This window comes from Anomaloglossus baeobatrachus, chromosome 8, assembly GCF_048569485.1.
Source record: "Anomaloglossus baeobatrachus isolate aAnoBae1 chromosome 8, aAnoBae1.hap1, whole genome shotgun sequence".
Taxonomy (NCBI): Eukaryota; Metazoa; Chordata; class Amphibia; order Anura; family Aromobatidae; genus Anomaloglossus; species Anomaloglossus baeobatrachus.
In genome coordinates this window covers 255,007,471-255,025,383 of record NC_134360.1, presented here as the reverse complement: position 1 = coordinate 255,025,383, position 17,913 = coordinate 255,007,471, and the positions used below count along the sequence as shown (strand labels likewise).

At 47.4% G+C, this 17,913-nt stretch overlaps 1 protein-coding gene across 3 annotated transcripts in view; it reads right to left on the bottom strand.

Annotated features, from left to right (window-relative positions):
* The window catches only part of AXDND1 (axonemal dynein light chain domain containing 1), a 141,004-nt gene that overhangs the window by 2,611 nt on the left and 120,480 nt on the right, over positions 1-17,913 (bottom strand). The window contains exons 20-23 of one of the 3 annotated variants that reach the window (XM_075321207.1): positions 16,396-16,521; positions 8,011-8,139; positions 7,795-7,886; positions 845-978 (exon numbers count right to left, since the gene is read on the bottom strand). In XM_075321207.1, the coding sequence (XP_075177322.1) occupies positions 845-978; positions 7,795-7,886; positions 8,011-8,139; positions 16,396-16,521 (481 nt within the window). Of the gene's footprint in view, positions 1-844; positions 979-7,794; positions 7,887-8,010; positions 8,140-8,299; positions 8,410-16,395; positions 16,522-17,913 lie in introns of those variants that run through there. The other 2 variants (XM_075321208.1, XR_012725076.1) reach the window with 2 other exon arrangements.

Genomic DNA, 17,913 nt, shown 5'->3' with positions numbered 1-17,913 from the left:
GTAGCATTGTAATGCTGTTAACCTGCAGATTAACCCCATATCTGCAGGTTAATAGCGTTGGGGACATGACCGGTTCCCTTTAATTCTAAAATAAATTTGGAGCACTTAATCCTCTGTTATTTCTGCAGAAATGTATGAATAAATTAATAATGCGTTGCAATTCCCCCTTATATGGGAAAGGGCCGTACAAAGACTGACACAATTACTAATGACACTATTTATTTTGTGTTAGTTGCAATAGTTTACTAAAATGGACCAATCTATAGAGCTGAAATTGCCCCGTAAAAAAACAAAAACTTTGGAGTGGTGCTTCTTTAAATGAAAGTCCCTTGTCCCTGTTTTCATCCTTTTCGGCATTGCTCCTGTCTTGTGGCGACAGCTTGTGTCTGTAATTTCTGACTGCTCGGAAGTCAGAAGTTAAGTCACGAGCGCTCAATACATGTCTATGAGAGCCAAAATGAGGCTTTCATAGACTTGTGTTGAGTTGTGACCTCCAGCTCCACGAAACACTGGAGCTGCTGCAGGTAACAAATCGCTGGAAACCGACAGGCGTGGCGGAGATAAATGAAGATGTCGGAAGGTGAGTATAAGTCGGGGGGCAGTGCAGGGTGCAATAAAAAAATGCTGGTTCTGTAAAGGGGAATTTTTGAAATTTCAATTTTGTGAAATGAGTATTATGAATTTCAACGATTATAAAGCCTATCCTAGTGATAAACCATCACTTCCTACGATGATCAAACCTTTATAATGGGAATCTGTATATATAAAATTAAATTGTGTCTCTTGTAGACCTGCACTAATCTAATGCACTGTAGTATATATCTCCATGTAGCCATCTTCTTACCGTCCAATTCTTCTTTGCTTTTTTCCTCGGAGGATTTTCCTTGCAGCTCCTGTATATTGTGTAATGCAGCTTTGAGTTCTTCCTCCAGACTCTCGGACCTTTCTTCTGCTTTCTGCGCTCTCAGTTCTGCGTTTCTAACAAGTGAATCAAGCTGGTAAATACTGACATATAAGCACGTGATAAGGGCATTGCCGCCTCATTATCGTCCCCAAACACTGACTTTTTACTTTTAGCTGCAGAACTGCTGAAACGTTCACGGCAGGTGTAGAAAGAAATTGCACAAGGTGAGAATGCTTAAAAAAACAAGTGTCAATTTTATTTTTAACAATTTACAAAATGCAAAGTGAATAAAAGATATATTTATATCAAATCAATATTTGGTGTCCGCTCTTTGCCTTCCAAACAGCATCAGTTCTTCTAGGTCACTTGCACACAGTTTTTGAAGGAGCCTGGCAGGGAGGTTGTTCCAGTCATATTGGAAAACCAACCACAGATCTGTGGCCGTAGGATTGTGCGAAGCCTTCTGCCTCTTCATTAGCGTTGTTGTTTTGGTGCAGCATAAATTTGGAGACAATCAGATGTCTTAGTGAATGTATTGTATAATGGAAAAGTCTCTGCCTGTCCTTAGTATTGAGGACACCATTAATCTTGACCAAATCCCCAATCCCTTTTGCTGAATTGCAGCCCGAAAAATGCTAGACTTCCACCATGCTTCACTGGTGTCCGGAGACACTCATTATTAAACACATTTCTAGACTTTCGGTGAACAAACTGCCTTCTGTTACAGCCAAAAATGTCACATTTTGACTCATCAGTCCAGAGCACCCTCTGCCATATTTCTGCACCTCTGTTTCTATGTTTTGATGCATAGTTGAGTTACTTGGCCTTGTTTCCATATCAGAGTTATGGCTATTAGGTCTCAATTCTTCTGTGAAGACCACTTCTGGCCAGACGTCTCAAAATAAAAGATGAAGGACACTGGGTTCCACTAGGTCTGCAATTTCTGAGCCGATAAACAAAACTTGGCACTCAAATCTTTACGGAAAAGGAAGTGAATTTATTCCCAGAAAATTTACCAGCACAAACGTTTCAGTCCGTAATGGACCTTCCTCGGTGTGCAGTGGTGGTTGAGTGGAGGAGACGGCAGTATGGTGTGCACCTTGTAGTGTCCACCGCTGATGGGAGCAAGCGCCAAGTTTTCTTTATCATTGCTTAGAGATTGGATCCTACTTGTGCATCATCTACAGAAGTGTCTTCTATTTACCCTAGTTCTGAGCTGATGGCACTGCTGAGATTGGATCCTTCTTGTGCATCATCTACAGAAGTGTCTTCTATTTACCCTAGTTCTGAGCTGATGGCACTGCTGAGATTGGATCCTTCTTGTGCATCATCTACAGAAGTGTCTTCTATTTACCCTAGTTCTGAGCTGATGGCACTGCTGAGATTGGATCCTACTTGTGCACCACCTACAGAAGTGCTGTGTCTTCTATTTACCTTAGTTCTGAGCTGATGGCACTGCTGAGATTGGATCCTACTTGTGCACCACCTAAAGAAGTGCCGTGTCTTCTATTTACCTTAGTTCTGAGCTGATGGCACTGCTGAGATTGGATCCTACTTGTGCATCATCTACAGAAGTGTCTTCTATTTACCCTAGTTCTGAGCTGATGGCACTGCTGAGATTGGATCCTTCTTGTGCATCATCTATAGAAGTGTCTTCTATTTACCCTAGTTCTGAGCTGATGGCACTGCTGAGATTGGATCCTTCTTGTGCATCATCTACAGAAGTGCCGTGTCTTCTATTTACCTTAGTTCTGAGCTGATGGCACTGCTGAGATTGGATCCTACTTGTGCACCATCTACAGAAGTGTCTTCTATTTACCCTAGTTCTGAGCTGATGGCACTGCTGAGATTGGATCCTTCTTGGGCACCATCTACAGAAGTGTCTTCTATTTACCCTAGTTCTGAGCTGATGGCACTGCTGAGATTGGATCCTTCTTGTGCACCATCTACAGAAGTGTCTTCTATTTACCCTAGTTCTGAGCTGATGGCACTGCTGAGATTGGATCCTTCTTGTGCATCATCTACAGAAGTGCCGTGTCTTCTATTTACCTTAGTTCTGAGCTGATGGCACTGCTGAGATTGGATCCTACTTGTGCACCATCTACAGAAGTGTATTCTATTTACCCTAGTTCTGAGCTGATGGCACTGCTGAGATTGGATCCTACTTGTGCACCATCTACAGAAGTGTCTTCTATTTACCCTAGTTCTGAGCTGATGGCACTGCTGAGATTGGATCCTACTTGTGCACCATCTACAGAAGTGTCTTCTAATTACCCTAGTTCTGAGCTGATGGCACTGCTGAGATTGGATCCTACTTGTGCACCATCTACAGAAGTGTCTTCTATTTACCCTAGTTCTGAGCTGATGGCACTGCTGAGATTGGATCCTTCTTGTGCATCATCTACAGAAGTGTCTTCTATTTACCCTAGTTCTGAGATGATGGCACTGCTGAGATTGGATCCTTCTTGTGCATCATCTACAGAAGTGCCGTGTCTTCTATTTACCTTAGTTCTGAGCTGATGGCACTGCTGAGATTGGATCCTACTTGTGCACCATCTACAGAAGTGTCTTCTATTTACCCTAGTTCTGAGCTGATGGCACTGCTGAGATTGGATCCTACTTGTGCACCATCTACAGAAGTGTCTTCTATTTACCCTAGTTCTGAGCTGATGGCACTGCTGAGATTGGATCCTACTTGTGCACCATCTACAGAAGTGTCTTCTAATTACCCTAGTTCTGAGCTGATGGCACTGCTGAGATTGGATCCTACTTGTGCATCTCCTACAGAAGTGTTGTGTCTTCTATTTTCCTTAGTCCTGAGCTGATGGCACTGCTGAGATTGGATCCTTCTTGTGCATCATCTACAGAAGTGCCGTGTCTTCTATTTACCTTAGTTCTGAGCTGATGGCACTGCTGAGATTGGATCCTACTTGTGCACCATCTACAGAAGTGCCGTGTCTTCTATTTACCTTAGTTCTGAGCTGATGGCACTGCTGAGATTGGATCCTACTTGTGCTTCTCCTACTGAAGTGCCGTGTCTTCTATTTACCTTAGTTCTGAGCTGATGGCACTGCTGAGATTGGATCCTACTTGTGCACCATCTACAGAAGTGCCGTGTCTTCTATTTACCCTAGTTCTGAGCTGATGGCACTGCTGAGATTGGATCCTTCTTGTGCATCATCTACAGAAGTGCTGTGTCTTCTATTTACCTTAGGTCTGAGCTGATGGCACTGCTGAGATTGGATCCTACTTGTGCTTCTCCTACTGAAGTGCCGTGTCTTCTATTTACCCTAGTTCTGAGCTGATGGCACTGCTGAGATTGGATCCTACTTGTGCTTCTCCTACAGAAGTGCCGTGTCTTCTATTTACCCTAGTTCTGAGCTGATGGCACTGCTGAGATTGGATCCTACTTGTGCTTCTCCTACTGAAGTGCCGTGTCTTCTATTTACCCTAGTTCTGAGCTGATGGCACTGCTGAGATTGGATCCTACTTGTGCTTCTCCTACAGAAGTGCCGTGTCTTCTATTTACCCTAGTTCTGAGCTGATGGCACTGCTGAGATTGGATCCTACTTGTGCTTCTCCTACAGAAGTGCCGTGTCTTCTATTTACCCTAGTTCTGAGCTGATGGCACTGCTGAGATTGGATCCTACTTGTGCACCACCTACAGAAGTGCCGTGTCTTCTATTTACCCTAGTTCTGAGCTGATGGCACTGCTGAGATTGGATCCTACTTGTGCATCATCTACAGAAGTGCCGTGTCTTCTATTTACCCTAGTTCTGAGCTGATGGCACTGCTGAGATTGGATCCTACTTGTGCTTCTCCTACAGAAGTGCCGTGTCTTCTATTTACCCTAGTTCTGAGCTGATGGCACTGCTGAGATTGGATCCTACTTGTGCACCACCTACAGAAGTGTCGTGTCTTCTATTTACCCTAGTTCTGAGCTGATGGCACTGCTGAGATTGGATCCTTCTTGTGCATCATCTACAGAAGTGCTGTGTCTTCTATTTACCTTAGTTCTGAGCTGATGGCACTGCTGAGATTGGATCCTTCTTGTGCACCATCTACAGAAGTGCCGTGTCTTCTATTTACCCTAGTTCTGAGCGGATGGCACTGCTGAGATTGGATCCTTCTTGTGCACCATCTACAGAAGTGTCTTCTATTTACCCTAGTCCTGAGCTGATGGCACTGCTGAGATTGGATCCTTCTTGTGCATCATCTACAGAAGTGCCGTGTCTTCTATTTACTTTAGTTCTGAGCTGATGGCACTGCTGAGATTGGATCCTACTTGTGCACCATCTACAGAAGTTCCGTGTCTTCTATTTACCTTAGGTCTGAGCTGATGGCACTGCTGAGATTGGATCCTACTTGTGCTTCTCCTACTGAAGTGCCGTGTCTTCTATTTACCCTAGTTCTGAGCTGATGGCACTGCTGAGATTGGATCCTACTTGTGCACCATCTACAGAAGTGCCGTGTCTTCTATTTACCGTAGTTCTGAGCTGATGGCACTGCTGAGATTGGATCCTACTTGTGCATCATCTACAGAAGTGCCGTGTCTTCTATTTACCTTAGTTCTGAGCTGATGGCACTGCTGAGATTGGATCCTACTTATGCACCATCTACAGAAGTGCCGTGTCTTCTATTTACCCTAGTTCTGAGCTGATGGCACTGCTGAGATTGGATCCTACTTGTGCATCATCTACAGAAGTGCCGTGTCTTCTATTTACCCTAGTTCTGAGCTGATGGCACTGCTGAGATTGGATCCTTCTTGTGCATCATCTACAGAAGTGCCGTGTCTTCTATTTACCTTAGGTCTGAGCTGATGGCACTGCTGAGATTGGATCCTACTTGTGCTTCTCCTACTGAAGTGCCGTGTCTTCTATTTACCTTAGTTCTGAGCTGATGGCACTGCTGAGATTGGATCCTACTTGTGCACCATCTACAGAAGTGCCGTGTCTTCTATTTACCCTAGTTCTGAGCTGATGGCACTGCTGAGATTGGATCCTACTTGTGCTTCTCCTACAGAAGTGCCGTGTCTTCTATTTACCTTAGTTCTGAGCTGATGGCAGTGCTGAGATTGGATCCTACTTGTGCACCATCTACAGAAGTGCCGTGTCTTCTATTTACCCTAGTTCTGAGCTGATGGCACTGCTGAGATTGGATCCTACTTGTGCATCATCTACAGAAGTGCCGTGTCTTCTATTTACCCTAGTTCTGAGCTGATGGCACTGCTGAGATTGGATCCTTCTTGTGCATCATCTACAGAAGTGCCGTGTCTTCTATTTACCTTAGTTCTGAGCTGATGGCACTGCTGAGATTGGATCCTTCTTGTGCATCATCTACAGAAGTGCCGTGTCTTCTATTTACCTTAGTTCTGAGCTGATGGCACTGCTGAGATTGGATCCTACTTGTGCACCATCTACAGAAGTGCCGTGTCTTCTATTTACCCTAGTTCTGAGCTGATGGCACTGCTGAGATTGGATCCTACTTGTGCACCATCTACAGAAGTGCCGTGTCTTCTATTTACCCTAGTTCTGAGCTGATGGCACTGCTGAGATTGGATCCTTCTTGTGCATCATCTACAGAAGTGCCGTGTCTTCTATTTACCTTAGTTCTGAGCTGATGGCACTGCTGAGATTGGATCCTACTTGTGCACCATCTACAGAAGTGCCGTGTCTTCTATTTACCCTAGTTCTGAGCTGATGGCACTGCTGAGATTGGATCCTTCTTGTGCATCATCTACAGAAGTGCCGTGTCTTCTATTTACCTTAGTTCTGAGCTGATGGCACTGCTGAGATTGGATCCTACTTGTGCACCATCTACAGAAGTGCCGTGTCTTCTATTTACCCTAGTTCTGAGCTGATGGCACTGCTGAGATTGGATCCTTCTTGTGCATCATCTACAGAAGTGCCGTGTCTTCTATTTACCTTAGTTCTGAGCTGATGGCACTGCTGAGATTGGATCCTACTTGTGCACCATCTACAGAAGTGCCGTGTCTTCTATTTACCCTAGTTCTGAGCTGATGGCACTGCTGAGATTGGATCCTTCTTGTGCATCATCTACAGAAGTGCCGTGTCTTCTATTTACCTTAGTTCTGAGCTGATGGCACTGCTGAGATTGGATCCTACTTGTGCACCATCTACAGAAGTGCCGTGTCTTCTATTTACCCTAGTTCTGAGCGGATGGCACTGCTGAGATTGGATCCTACTTGTGCACCATCTACAGAAGTGTCTTCTATTTACCTTAGTTCTGAGCTGATGGCACTGCTGTACATTTCGATTTCGAAAGGAAGGAAGCTTCACTTGGCTCATCTGCTGTACTGGGTTTCCATGGCCGACTACTGCATCTCGACATTGCCCATTTATTGGGGTTTCTTCAAAACAGTGTGAACACCACATCTTGACCCTTCAGTCTGCTTTGAAATCTTTGCCTAGGAGAGCCCTTGCTGATGCAGTATAACTACCTTGTGTCTTGTTGCTGCTCATACCTGTCATGGTGTATGATCTGTGACTTCAAAGTATAACAAAGTCCTGGAAGTGATGTTATGACCCCCCAAAAAAGCCCTGATCTCAACATCATCATTATCATGGATTACATGAAGCGATAGAAGGATTTACACAAGCTACAAGCACAGACGAACTGTGGTTAATTTATCAAGAACCTGCCGGTTTCTTCTAAAAATGGGTGCAACTATTCCTGGAAGAATTTGATGGTCACAAGAAATATTGATTTAGATTTCGCTTTTATTCATTAACTTTGCATTTTGTTGACTGATCAATATAACTATTCAAAACATACAAATGTAAGAAATAAAATAAAATAGTAGTGGCAGAAACCGTATGCTGAATTCTTTATCATTATATACCATGAACCCCTGACAGCCGGGCACTTACAGGAGACGCTTTTCCAGTTGCTCCAAAGAAGTCAGTGCCTCAAATGCTTGTATGGATCTAGGGGTGCTGGGCCGGCTGGCCGTGAGGACCCCCTACATTATGGATAAGGTACAGTCTATTAATTGCACAGCATTGACGTGTAACAGATGTATATGGCGGAATGTATTATTACGATTGATTAATAAAAGTGGAATGTTCCTGAAATCCATGCCTCACCTGTGCAAAAACGGGAACTTCCTCCTCCTTCAAAGCTTTCTTACAAATGTTGCCATCGTAACCAATGACCCTCACGAGCTCCCGGGCAGAAGTGTCTGCGGTGCGAGACTTCTGGAGCCGTGCGCTGAACTACAACACAGAAGACACAGCTCGGAATGCAAAACGGGCTCCGTCTGAATCGTCGCTACATTATTATGCCCCTCTAAAAAGATGGACACCGCCGCAAAGGAGCATAACTGGAGTCCAATCAGGTGCACAGAAAGTAGCAGGAATGTGAAGCGCCATTCACCTGCGCGCTGCTGCGCTTTACTTCTCTCTCCGCAGCTTGATCCTAGGAATCCTCTGCGCGGACGCTGCCATCTTGTGGTGGATTTAGTTCATTGCGCATCATGTTGGAAACTTGGTTAATAATTAATGCAAACCAAAAATAATAATTTTTTTGCAGTTTAAACAGAAAATTCCTTCGTTTTTAAACTCAAGTTTTTGTTTTGTTTTTGTTTTGTTTTTAATTCAAACTTGGAACCACAATCTTTACATGTGCAAAAATGATCCTAATAGTAGATCCCGCAGGATACATAAATGGCATTTTTTTTCCATTTGTATTTTACTCCAAAACCAGGTCTAGTCTTTATTAAAGTAGTGACACGAGCTGCTTAGCCAGGTTTCTTGAACATCTTTTTTTTTCTTAATATATGTACATATTTGAAAACAATTAATGTACAGCTTTTATAAATATGTCCACCTTACGTTACAATATATACACGTTTTATATCATACCTAAAATAAAATCCTAAAATGGAATGTTACCAGGTTTTTGCTACCGCATCCTGAGGGCAGCATAATGTAGAGACAGAGGCCCTGATTCCAGTGATGTGTCACTTACTGAGCTGTTTGCTGCAGTTTTGATACAATCACTGTTTTATCTGCAGATCTAGCAGTCCTCTGGTGGTAGGTTTTCTAGTCCTTTAGTGAGTGATAATCACCTGCTGATAAAACAGTGACTTTATCAAAACTACAGAAAGCAGCCCAGTAAGTGACACATCACTGCACTCAGGGTCTCTATCTCTAGATTATGCTGCTTTCAGATTAAGTGGCAAAAACCTAGTGACAGGTTTACTTTATAGTTATATTATTTTATTTATTTATTATTTATAGTTATATTTATATTTTTCCCACATGAGTAGAAGAAGTAATTTTGTATTTCTATGTAAAAAGCTTCTCTTCTGGGGTCCCTTCTCTTTTTCTGTTGCACCTGTTTGCTTTAGGTCTGAGAGTTTTTAACTGTGTGGGTGTGACACTAGAGGGCACAAGAGAGTGACTCAAATGCAGGGCTGGAAAGGCACCAGACCACACCCATCACGGGCCAGCTCCAGAGGTGCTGTCCATGTCCAGCAGGAAGCAGGTGACCTCTGGATCAATTGTAGACAGAGGTGGTCTCTTGTATGAGGATGGGCATCCAGATGGGGCTTAAAAGGAATCCTGTCTGCAGTTTTTTTGTATGCAATCTGAAGACAGCAGGAGATAGGCACTGAACTCTGCCATGTGTCACTTATTAGGCTGTGTGCTGTTTACTTACAGTGACGCTTTTATTATTAGGTGATCATCCCTGCCAGGACTACAAGGCTCGTGAGCAGTTACCCAGCAACGCTCCTTTCTCTGATAAGCAGCTCACTGTCTCTATACAATGTACACAGAAAGCTGTGGGGTGGGTGTGCTTAGCTTTCTGAGCTTTGCTACATTTAAAAACTCTGAATGTGTCACATCTGTTAGAGCCAGTAAACTAAGAGATACATCACTGGAGTCAGAGTCTCTTCTCCTACATTATGCTGCTGTCAGATGGGGAAGGAAAAACCTGGTGACAGATTCCCTTTAAATGTGAACATGCAATAGGTAAAGTAGCTTCTGCTAATAAAGCCTGGGTCTTGTATTTCGCAGCAGGATTTATCACTATAATGTAAATGCATGGCCATAATGGAGCTGTGATGATGATGACGATGATGATGATGATTATGATGATTAAACCAATACCTGCAGTGAAGGAATTTTATCTGTGGTTGTTAAATAATCATCCTCTAAAGTTTTCATCTAATGACCTCTCCTGTGTATCCGGATGCACAGATTGAGATTTCGGCTTAATGAAAAAGCCATTGAGCTGAAATCTCGGTCTGTGCATGCGCCGCTCCGGAGGACACACAAAGTACTACACTTAAAAGTGTAGCTCCTCCCTCTGTTCTTATACACCCCCTGGTAGCCAGTCACAGCCAGTTTAGTGTAAAAGCTGAAGGAGAATAGCTACCCACAAGTAGAACAGAGCAAGAGCCGGAACAACCGGAGACTCTGTCCACGACAACAGCCGGTGATAACACGCAGAAAAAGAAACTGCCAACAGGCAACAGGGAGGGAGCTGGGTCTCCCAATACGGAACTATAAGAAAAAGAATTTACGGTAAGTAAACAAAATTCTCTTTTTCTTTATCGTTCCTTTGGGAGACCCAGACCATGGGACGTTCCAAAGCAGTCCCTGGGTGGGAATAAACAGAAAAACTAAGAAGTAGGCAGAACCTAACTTCACAAATGGGCGACAGCCGCCTGAAGGATGCGTCTGCCCAAACTCGCATCTGCCGAAGCATGAGCATGCACTTGGTAGTGCTTCGAGAAGGTATGCAGTCTAGTCCAAGTGGCAGCCTGACAGACTTGTTGAGCCGTAGCCTGGTGCCTGAAAGCCCAAGAGGCACCGACAGCTCTGGTCGAATGTGCCTTGATCCCCGGCGGGGGAGGCACCTGAGTACTCTGGTAGGCGTCCGAAATGGTCGATCTAATCCAACGGTCTAAGGTCGGCTTAGAAGCAGAGAGACCCTTGCGCCGACCTGTGGTTAGCACAAAAAGAGAGGTGCATCGCCTAAGAGCAGCGGTGCGAGACACATAGGTTCCGGAGAGCACGCACCAGGTCCAGAGTATGCAGCGCTTTTTCAAAGCGATGAACAGGGGCCGGACAGAAGGAAGGCAAGGAAATATCCTGGTTAAGGTGGAAAGGAGAGACCACCTTAGGAAGAAAGTCCAGAGTCGGACGGAGAACCACCTTGTCTTGATGAAAGACTAAAAAAGGTGACTCCGAGGAGAGCGCAGCCAAATCAGAGACTCTCCTGAGAGAAGTTATGGCAACTAGAAAGGCCACCTTCTGAGAAAGACGATACAAAGAAACCTCCCTAAGGGGCTCGAAAGGGGGTTTCTGCAAAACCATGAGAACCAAGTTAAGGTCCCAGGGATCCAAGGGCCGCCGGTAAGGCGGAATGATGTGAGACGCGCCTTGCATGAAGGTGCGGACCTGAGCCAGCCGAGCGAGACGCCGCTGGAACAGAACTGACAGAGCTGAGACTTGTCCCTTGAGAGAGTTGAGGGACAGCCCTAGTTGCAGACCGGACTGTAGAAAGGACAGAAGGGTCGGCAGCGAGAATGGCCAAGGAGGATGGTCGGTAGAGCGACACCAGGACAGGAAAATTTTCCAAGTCCTGTGATAGATCTTAGCGGAGGAAGACTTACGGGCCCGAGTCATAGTGGAGATGACTTCAGGAGGGATACCAGAAGCCGTCAAAATCCATGACTCAAGAGCCACGCCGTCAATTTGAGAGCCGCAGAATTCGGGCGGAAAAACGGACCTTGCGAGAGTAGGTCTGGATGGTCCGGAAGATGCCACGGCATCTCTACGGACAGATGGAGCAGGTCTGGATACCAAGCTCGCCTGGGCCAGTCCGGTGCAATGAGGATGACTCGACGACCCTCCATTCTGATCTTGCGCAGGACTCTGGGCAAGAGAGCTAGAGGGGGAAACACGTAGGACAGACGAAACTGGGACCAGTCTTGAACCAGAGCGTCCGCGGCGAAGGCCTGAGGATCGTGGGAGCGAGCCACGTAAACAGGAACCTTGTTGTTGTGACGGGATGCCATTAGGTCCACGTCCGGAGTGCCCCATTTGCGGCAGATTGACTGAAACACTGCCGGGTGCAGGGACCACTCGCCACCGTCCACGGTTTGACGGCTGAGATAATCTGCCTCCCAGTTTTCCACGCCAGGGATGTGGACTGCGGATATGGTGGACTTGGAGTCCTCCGCCCATTGAAGGATGCGTTGTACCTCCATCATTGCCAGACGGCTGCGTGTCCCGCCTTGGTGATTGATGTAGGCAACCGCTGTCGCGTTGTCTGACTGGACTCGAATGTGCCTGCCCGCCAACAGGTGGTGAAAAGCTAGGAGAGCTAGAAGCACGGCTCTGGTTTCTAGCACATTGATTGAAAGGGCTGACTCGGACGGAGTCCAAGTGCCCTGCGCTCTGTGGTGGAGACATACCGCTCCCCAGCCGGATAGACTGGCATCCGTGGTGAGAATCACCCAGGACGGGGCCAGGAAGGAGCGCCCTTGGGACAGAGAGAGGGGCCGAAGCCACCACTGAAGAGAGCTCCTAGTCCGTGGCGACAGAGCCACTAACCTGTGTAAGGAGGAAGGCCGCTTGTCCCAACAGCGGAGAATGCCCAGCTGCAGGGGGCGCAGATGGAACTGGGCAAAGGGAACCGCCTCCATGGACGCCACCATTTGACCCAGCACCTGCATCAGACGCCTGAGGGTATAACGGCGGGGCCTCAGGAGAGAGCGCACTGCCAACTGGAGTGACAGCTGTTTGTTTAAGGGCAACTTCACAAGTGCCGGCAGAGTCTCGAACTGCATCCCTAGGTACGTGAGACTCTGGGTCGGAGTCAGAGTGGATTTGGGAAGATTGACAAGCCACCCGAATTGGGCTAGAGTGGCGAGAGTGAGCGAGACACTCCGCTGACAGTCTGCGCTGGATGAAGCCTTGACTAGAAGGTCGTCCAGGTAAGGAATCACTGCCAACCCCTGCAGGTGCAGAACCGCAATCACTGCTGCCATGACCTTGGTGAATACCCGAGGGGCCGTGGCTAACCCGAACGGGAGAGCCATGAATTGGAAATGATCTTCTCCTATTGCAAAACGTAGCCAACGCTGGTGTGAAACTGCAATTGGCACATGCAGATAGGCATTTCTGATGTCGATGGATGCCAGGAAATCCCCTTGGGTCATTGAGGCAATGACTGATCGCAGAGACTCCATGCGAAAATGCCGCACCTGAACATGCTTGTTGAGAAGCTTGAGATCCAGGATGGGCCGGAAGGTACCGTCCTTTTTGGGAACTAGGAAGAGATTTGAGTAGAAACCTCTGAACCGTTCCCGGGCGGGAACTGGTACAATTACTCCGTTGGCCTGCAAGGCTGCCACGGCCTGTGAGAAGGCGGCGGCCTTGGAGCAAGGGGGAGTTGAGAGAAAAAATTCTATCCTGTAGCCGTGGGAGATGACATCTCTCACCCACTGATCGGAGACGTGTTGAAACCAAGCGTCGCCAAAGTGGGAGAGCCTGCCACCGACTAAGGACGTCGCCGGAGCGGGCAGAGAGTCACGAGGAGGCTGCCTTAGTGGCAGCACCTCCTGCGGTCTTCTGTGGATGCGCTTTTGGGCGCCAGTTGGATTTCTGGTCCTTGGCTGAGTTAGCGGATGAGGCCGAGGGCTTAGAGGATGACCAGTTGGAGGAACGAAAGGAGCGAAACCTCGACTGATTCCTACCCTGGGCAGGTTTCCTGGTTTTGGTTTGTGGCATGGAAGTACTCTTCCCGCCAGTAGCTTCCTTAATAATTTCATCCAGCTGTTCTCCGAACAGCCGGGACCCAGCAAAAGGGAGTCCAGCAAGGTACTTCTTTGAAGAAGCATCTGCCTTCCACTCTCGAAGCCACAAGATCCTGCGGATAGCGAGGGAATTAGCCGAAGCCACCGCAGTGCGGTGAGAAGCCTCTAGCATGGCAGACATGGCATAAGATGAAAAAGCTGAAGCTTGAGAAGTTAAGGCAACCATTTCGGGCATAGATTCCCTGGTGAGGGAATGCATCTCCTCTAGAGAAGCAGAGATGGCTTTGAGAGCCCACACTGCAGCAAAAGTCGGGGAAAACGCGGCCCCCACAGCTTCATACACAGATTTGGCCAGAAGGTCAATCTGACGGTCAGTGGAATCCTTAAGGGAGGTGCCATCAGCCACCGACACAACGGTCCGGGCTGAGAGCCTAGACACCGGAGGGTCTACCTTTGGGGACTTAGCCCATTCCTTGACCACCTCAGGTGGAAAGGGAAAACTGTCATCAGAGCCACGCTTTGGGAAGCGTTTGTCAGGACAGGCCCTGGGTTTGGTCACAGCGGCCTGAAAACTGGAGTGGTTAAAGAACACACTCTTTGTCCTCTTAGGCGAGGTAAACTGGTGCTTTTCTGCCAGAGAGGGTTGCTCCTCTGATACTGGCGGATTGAGATCCAGTACAGAATTAATGGAAGCAATCAAGTCACTAAGATCTGAGTCACCCTCGGACAGATCAATGGGGTACATGGAGTTAGCCTCCGAGCCCCCTGTAAAGGCATCCTCCTCATCCTGCGAGTCAGCTCTTGAATCAGAGCCGCGGGAGGAGGAGGGAGAGGAAGCCCTGCGTCTCCTCTTAGGAGGACGGGGTCTGGGTCCTGATGATGAATCCTCTGTGAGCTCCGGTCCTAAGGGACCCCTAGCAGCAGAGGCACCCTGTGAAGGGGGCTGATGCATATTCATCAAAGTCCTGGACAGAAGTCCCATGGACTCAGCAAAAGACTGGGAGATAGACCTAGAAAAGGATTCTACCAAAGCCGGGGGTTCAGCCACAGGAGCAGGGGCAGCCTGAGAGACCACTGGGGGTGAGACTCCAGGCTGTGGCACCGCCAAGTTAGAGCAGACATCACAATGTGGATAGGTGCTCGGTTCAGCCAGCAGGAGCTTACATGCAGCGCATATAGTATAAAGCTTTGGAGCTTTGCTCCTCGTGTGAGACATGCTGCTGGAGTGGGGGCTCTGCAAGAGAATGAACCCCAGAGAGTATATCCAGACGGTCCACAACCAGAGACCGGTTGTGGCTTACCAGACCGCTGGAGCAGTGTTGTGTGCCCTCCAGATCCCGAAGCCCGGACCCCCAAGCACAGCACCTCAGCAGGGATGCAGAGTGCAGACCAGCGCCGAGTGAACTCTGTCTGAGAAAATGGCCACCGGAGCGAAGAGAGGGGGCGGGACTTGGCTTGGAGAGCGGGATCTGGAGGGCCATAGAGACCTACAGGGGAGGAGACATGCACAGCAGTGGGGAGTGTCCCTCCCCTGTGCAGAACGGCCGCCGGGAGGAGCCGAGCCTGTCCCTCTGCATGAGTGACATGCGAGGGCAGTGAACAGAAACTAGGCCTCCGGCAAAGCCGGGGCCTAAATTTGAGCGGCGAGGCCGACGCGCAGGCACCATCGGCGCGGTTCTCGAGCGACAGCTAGAGAACCCGCCGGAAATGCCAATAAATACAGTAAGCACACTCTCCCCAAACAATAAAGCACAGGAACCCCCAATATATAAACGTCTCAGGTACTTAGCTGCTGAGACGCAGGGCCAGGTCCCTGGGGATGAGTGCTCCGGTCCAGCAGGGTCCTGAAGGGCTGCGGATGGAGACCGGTCTCCTGCCAGGCATGGAGACCGTGCTGGCTCCCACTTCAAGCCAGAGCCCAGGAGGGATGGTGAAGGAGCACGGCATGTAAGGCTCCAGCCTCGGAAATCAACCTTACAACACCACCGACACAGTGGGGTGAGAAGGGACATGCCGGGGGTCCAGACGTGGACCCACACTTCTTCAATCTCAATCCAAAAAGGAAAAAATCATATGAGAATGCATGTGTGGATGTATGCCTCCTGAACACAAAGCAATAAACTGGCTGGGTCTGCTCACCAGGGGGTGTATAAGCTCAGAGGGAGGAGCTATACTTTTAAGTGTAGTACTTTGTGTGTCCTCCGGAGGCAGAAGCTAAACACCCATGGTCTGGGTCTCCCAAAGGAACGATAAAGAAATGAAACTGCGCATGCGCTGCTCACCCCACTGATGGCGGCAACGGTGCGGAATTTAAAAAAGACAGGTGACTGAATAATTAGTGACCTGTAAAACAAACAGAGGAGGCAGGCGGAGAAGAAGAAGACCCTACCCCCAATTACCACAAACCGATGCACAAACATGGAAACTTTAGAAGAAAATTATTCAACCACCACAGATCGGATTCCTGCACCGCACGTATCAGTTTATTCAGCAGCACAGCGCCGTTATGGCCATGTCTTTACTTTATACTGCTAAATCCTGCTGACAAGTTTCCTTTAAGCTGCAAATGAAGTACCAAATAATACCGCTATACACTGGCAGAGAATACAGCGAGGTGTTAGTTTTCACCTGCCGTTCCCTCTGCTGGCGTCCACTCCTATATACTACTATGTACATTTCACTGTATTTATTTGCTTACTAGTTCATGCGTCACCTCTTTGTTTTCTGTGTTTTGTGACTCTTCTGACGTCTCTGTTGGAGCGGAATAATCTGTGATGTTTGAGAGAAGCATCTGACACGTTTCAACCCATTCACTACAAGAACTCTGAAGGAAAAAATGAAAGAAAATGTTACTTTTTGTTTTCTGGAATGGAACATGTAGGATGCATGAACCTTAAGAGACCGATTGTCATATTTCACTCAGTAAAAGCCGATCTGCCACCGGCTTTCACTATATAAATTGCAAATAGATATATTAGACCTGATGAGGCTAATGTGCTTACTTTGAAAGGCCATGTCCCATTAGCTATATAATTCTGATTTGAGACACTAGATATTTAAGGCATCTTCCCACTAGGGGATGTGCCTGCGCAAAACCATTAAGAAGTTGGTCTTCCATCTGCTAGCTAGTTGTCAGGTCTTGTAGTTTCTGTGTCACCTGTACCTGCCTTTCCATACTTATCTACCCTACCATGCCCACCATACCAATCCATAACCACCTTCCTGTCCGCCTCAGCCATCCCGCCTGTACCTGCCTGCTCCAATGTCCGTACCTGAGTCCGTCACCTGCCTTGGGGTTCAGCTGCCACAGTCCCGTTAACTGCCCTGGGAGTAGTACCTGGCGCCGCCTCGCGACAGGCATTTAGTTAAGCTCCTCCCACAAAAGGGTAAGCCCGGGTCCCCCCTGTTGTCCATTCTTGCTCGCCACTTCAACAACATCATTGGTGAGCATTACAGTAATGAATGCTGGATGTGAAGTTACATAGTGAGGATGGTTGACAAAAAGACAGATGTCCATCAAGTTCAACTGAGGGATGGGAGAACCTATAGGGAAGGGGGGTAGGGACACCCCTAATGTATGAACCATGTGAGTATTCAGGCTGCTGTCTTATTAACTCATATATCAGAGCATTATCCAGCGCCTATTTCTCCTTTATGTGCCGTCCTCCTTTTTAGTCTTTTCTCTCTGCACTCCCTCAGTACACGCTTTCTTCCCTGAACACGCTTTCTTCCCTGTACACGCTTTCTTCCCTGTACACGCTTTCTTCCCTGTCCACACTGTGGAGATCTGTGTACAACCCCAACCACACAATGTCTGTAGCTCTAAACAGAGAAAGTAGCAGGAGCCGAAGAGAACCAGGAACTCGGCCGGATATTTAACATTTCTGAAAAGCAGAATAATAATCATCATTTTTATTTCTATAGCGCCAACATATTCCACGGTGCCTTACAATTCAGAGGAGGCATGCAGACAGTAAACTTACAGATCCTTTGCAGCAGGAAAATGGTAAAAAAATGAATGAAGACGACTTAGGAGAGAAATAAACAAAAAAATATTCTGTGTCAAGCTGCAGATGGCATTTATTATCTTTCTTCAGTATTCGGAACGCTACAATCATTTATGTAGTCACACAACTAAAGTGACCCAGAAGTGCACACAGAAAAATACAGGCCCCGATTCATCAGGTGTTATTGAGGGGTGCAGCGGAGTCAGAAA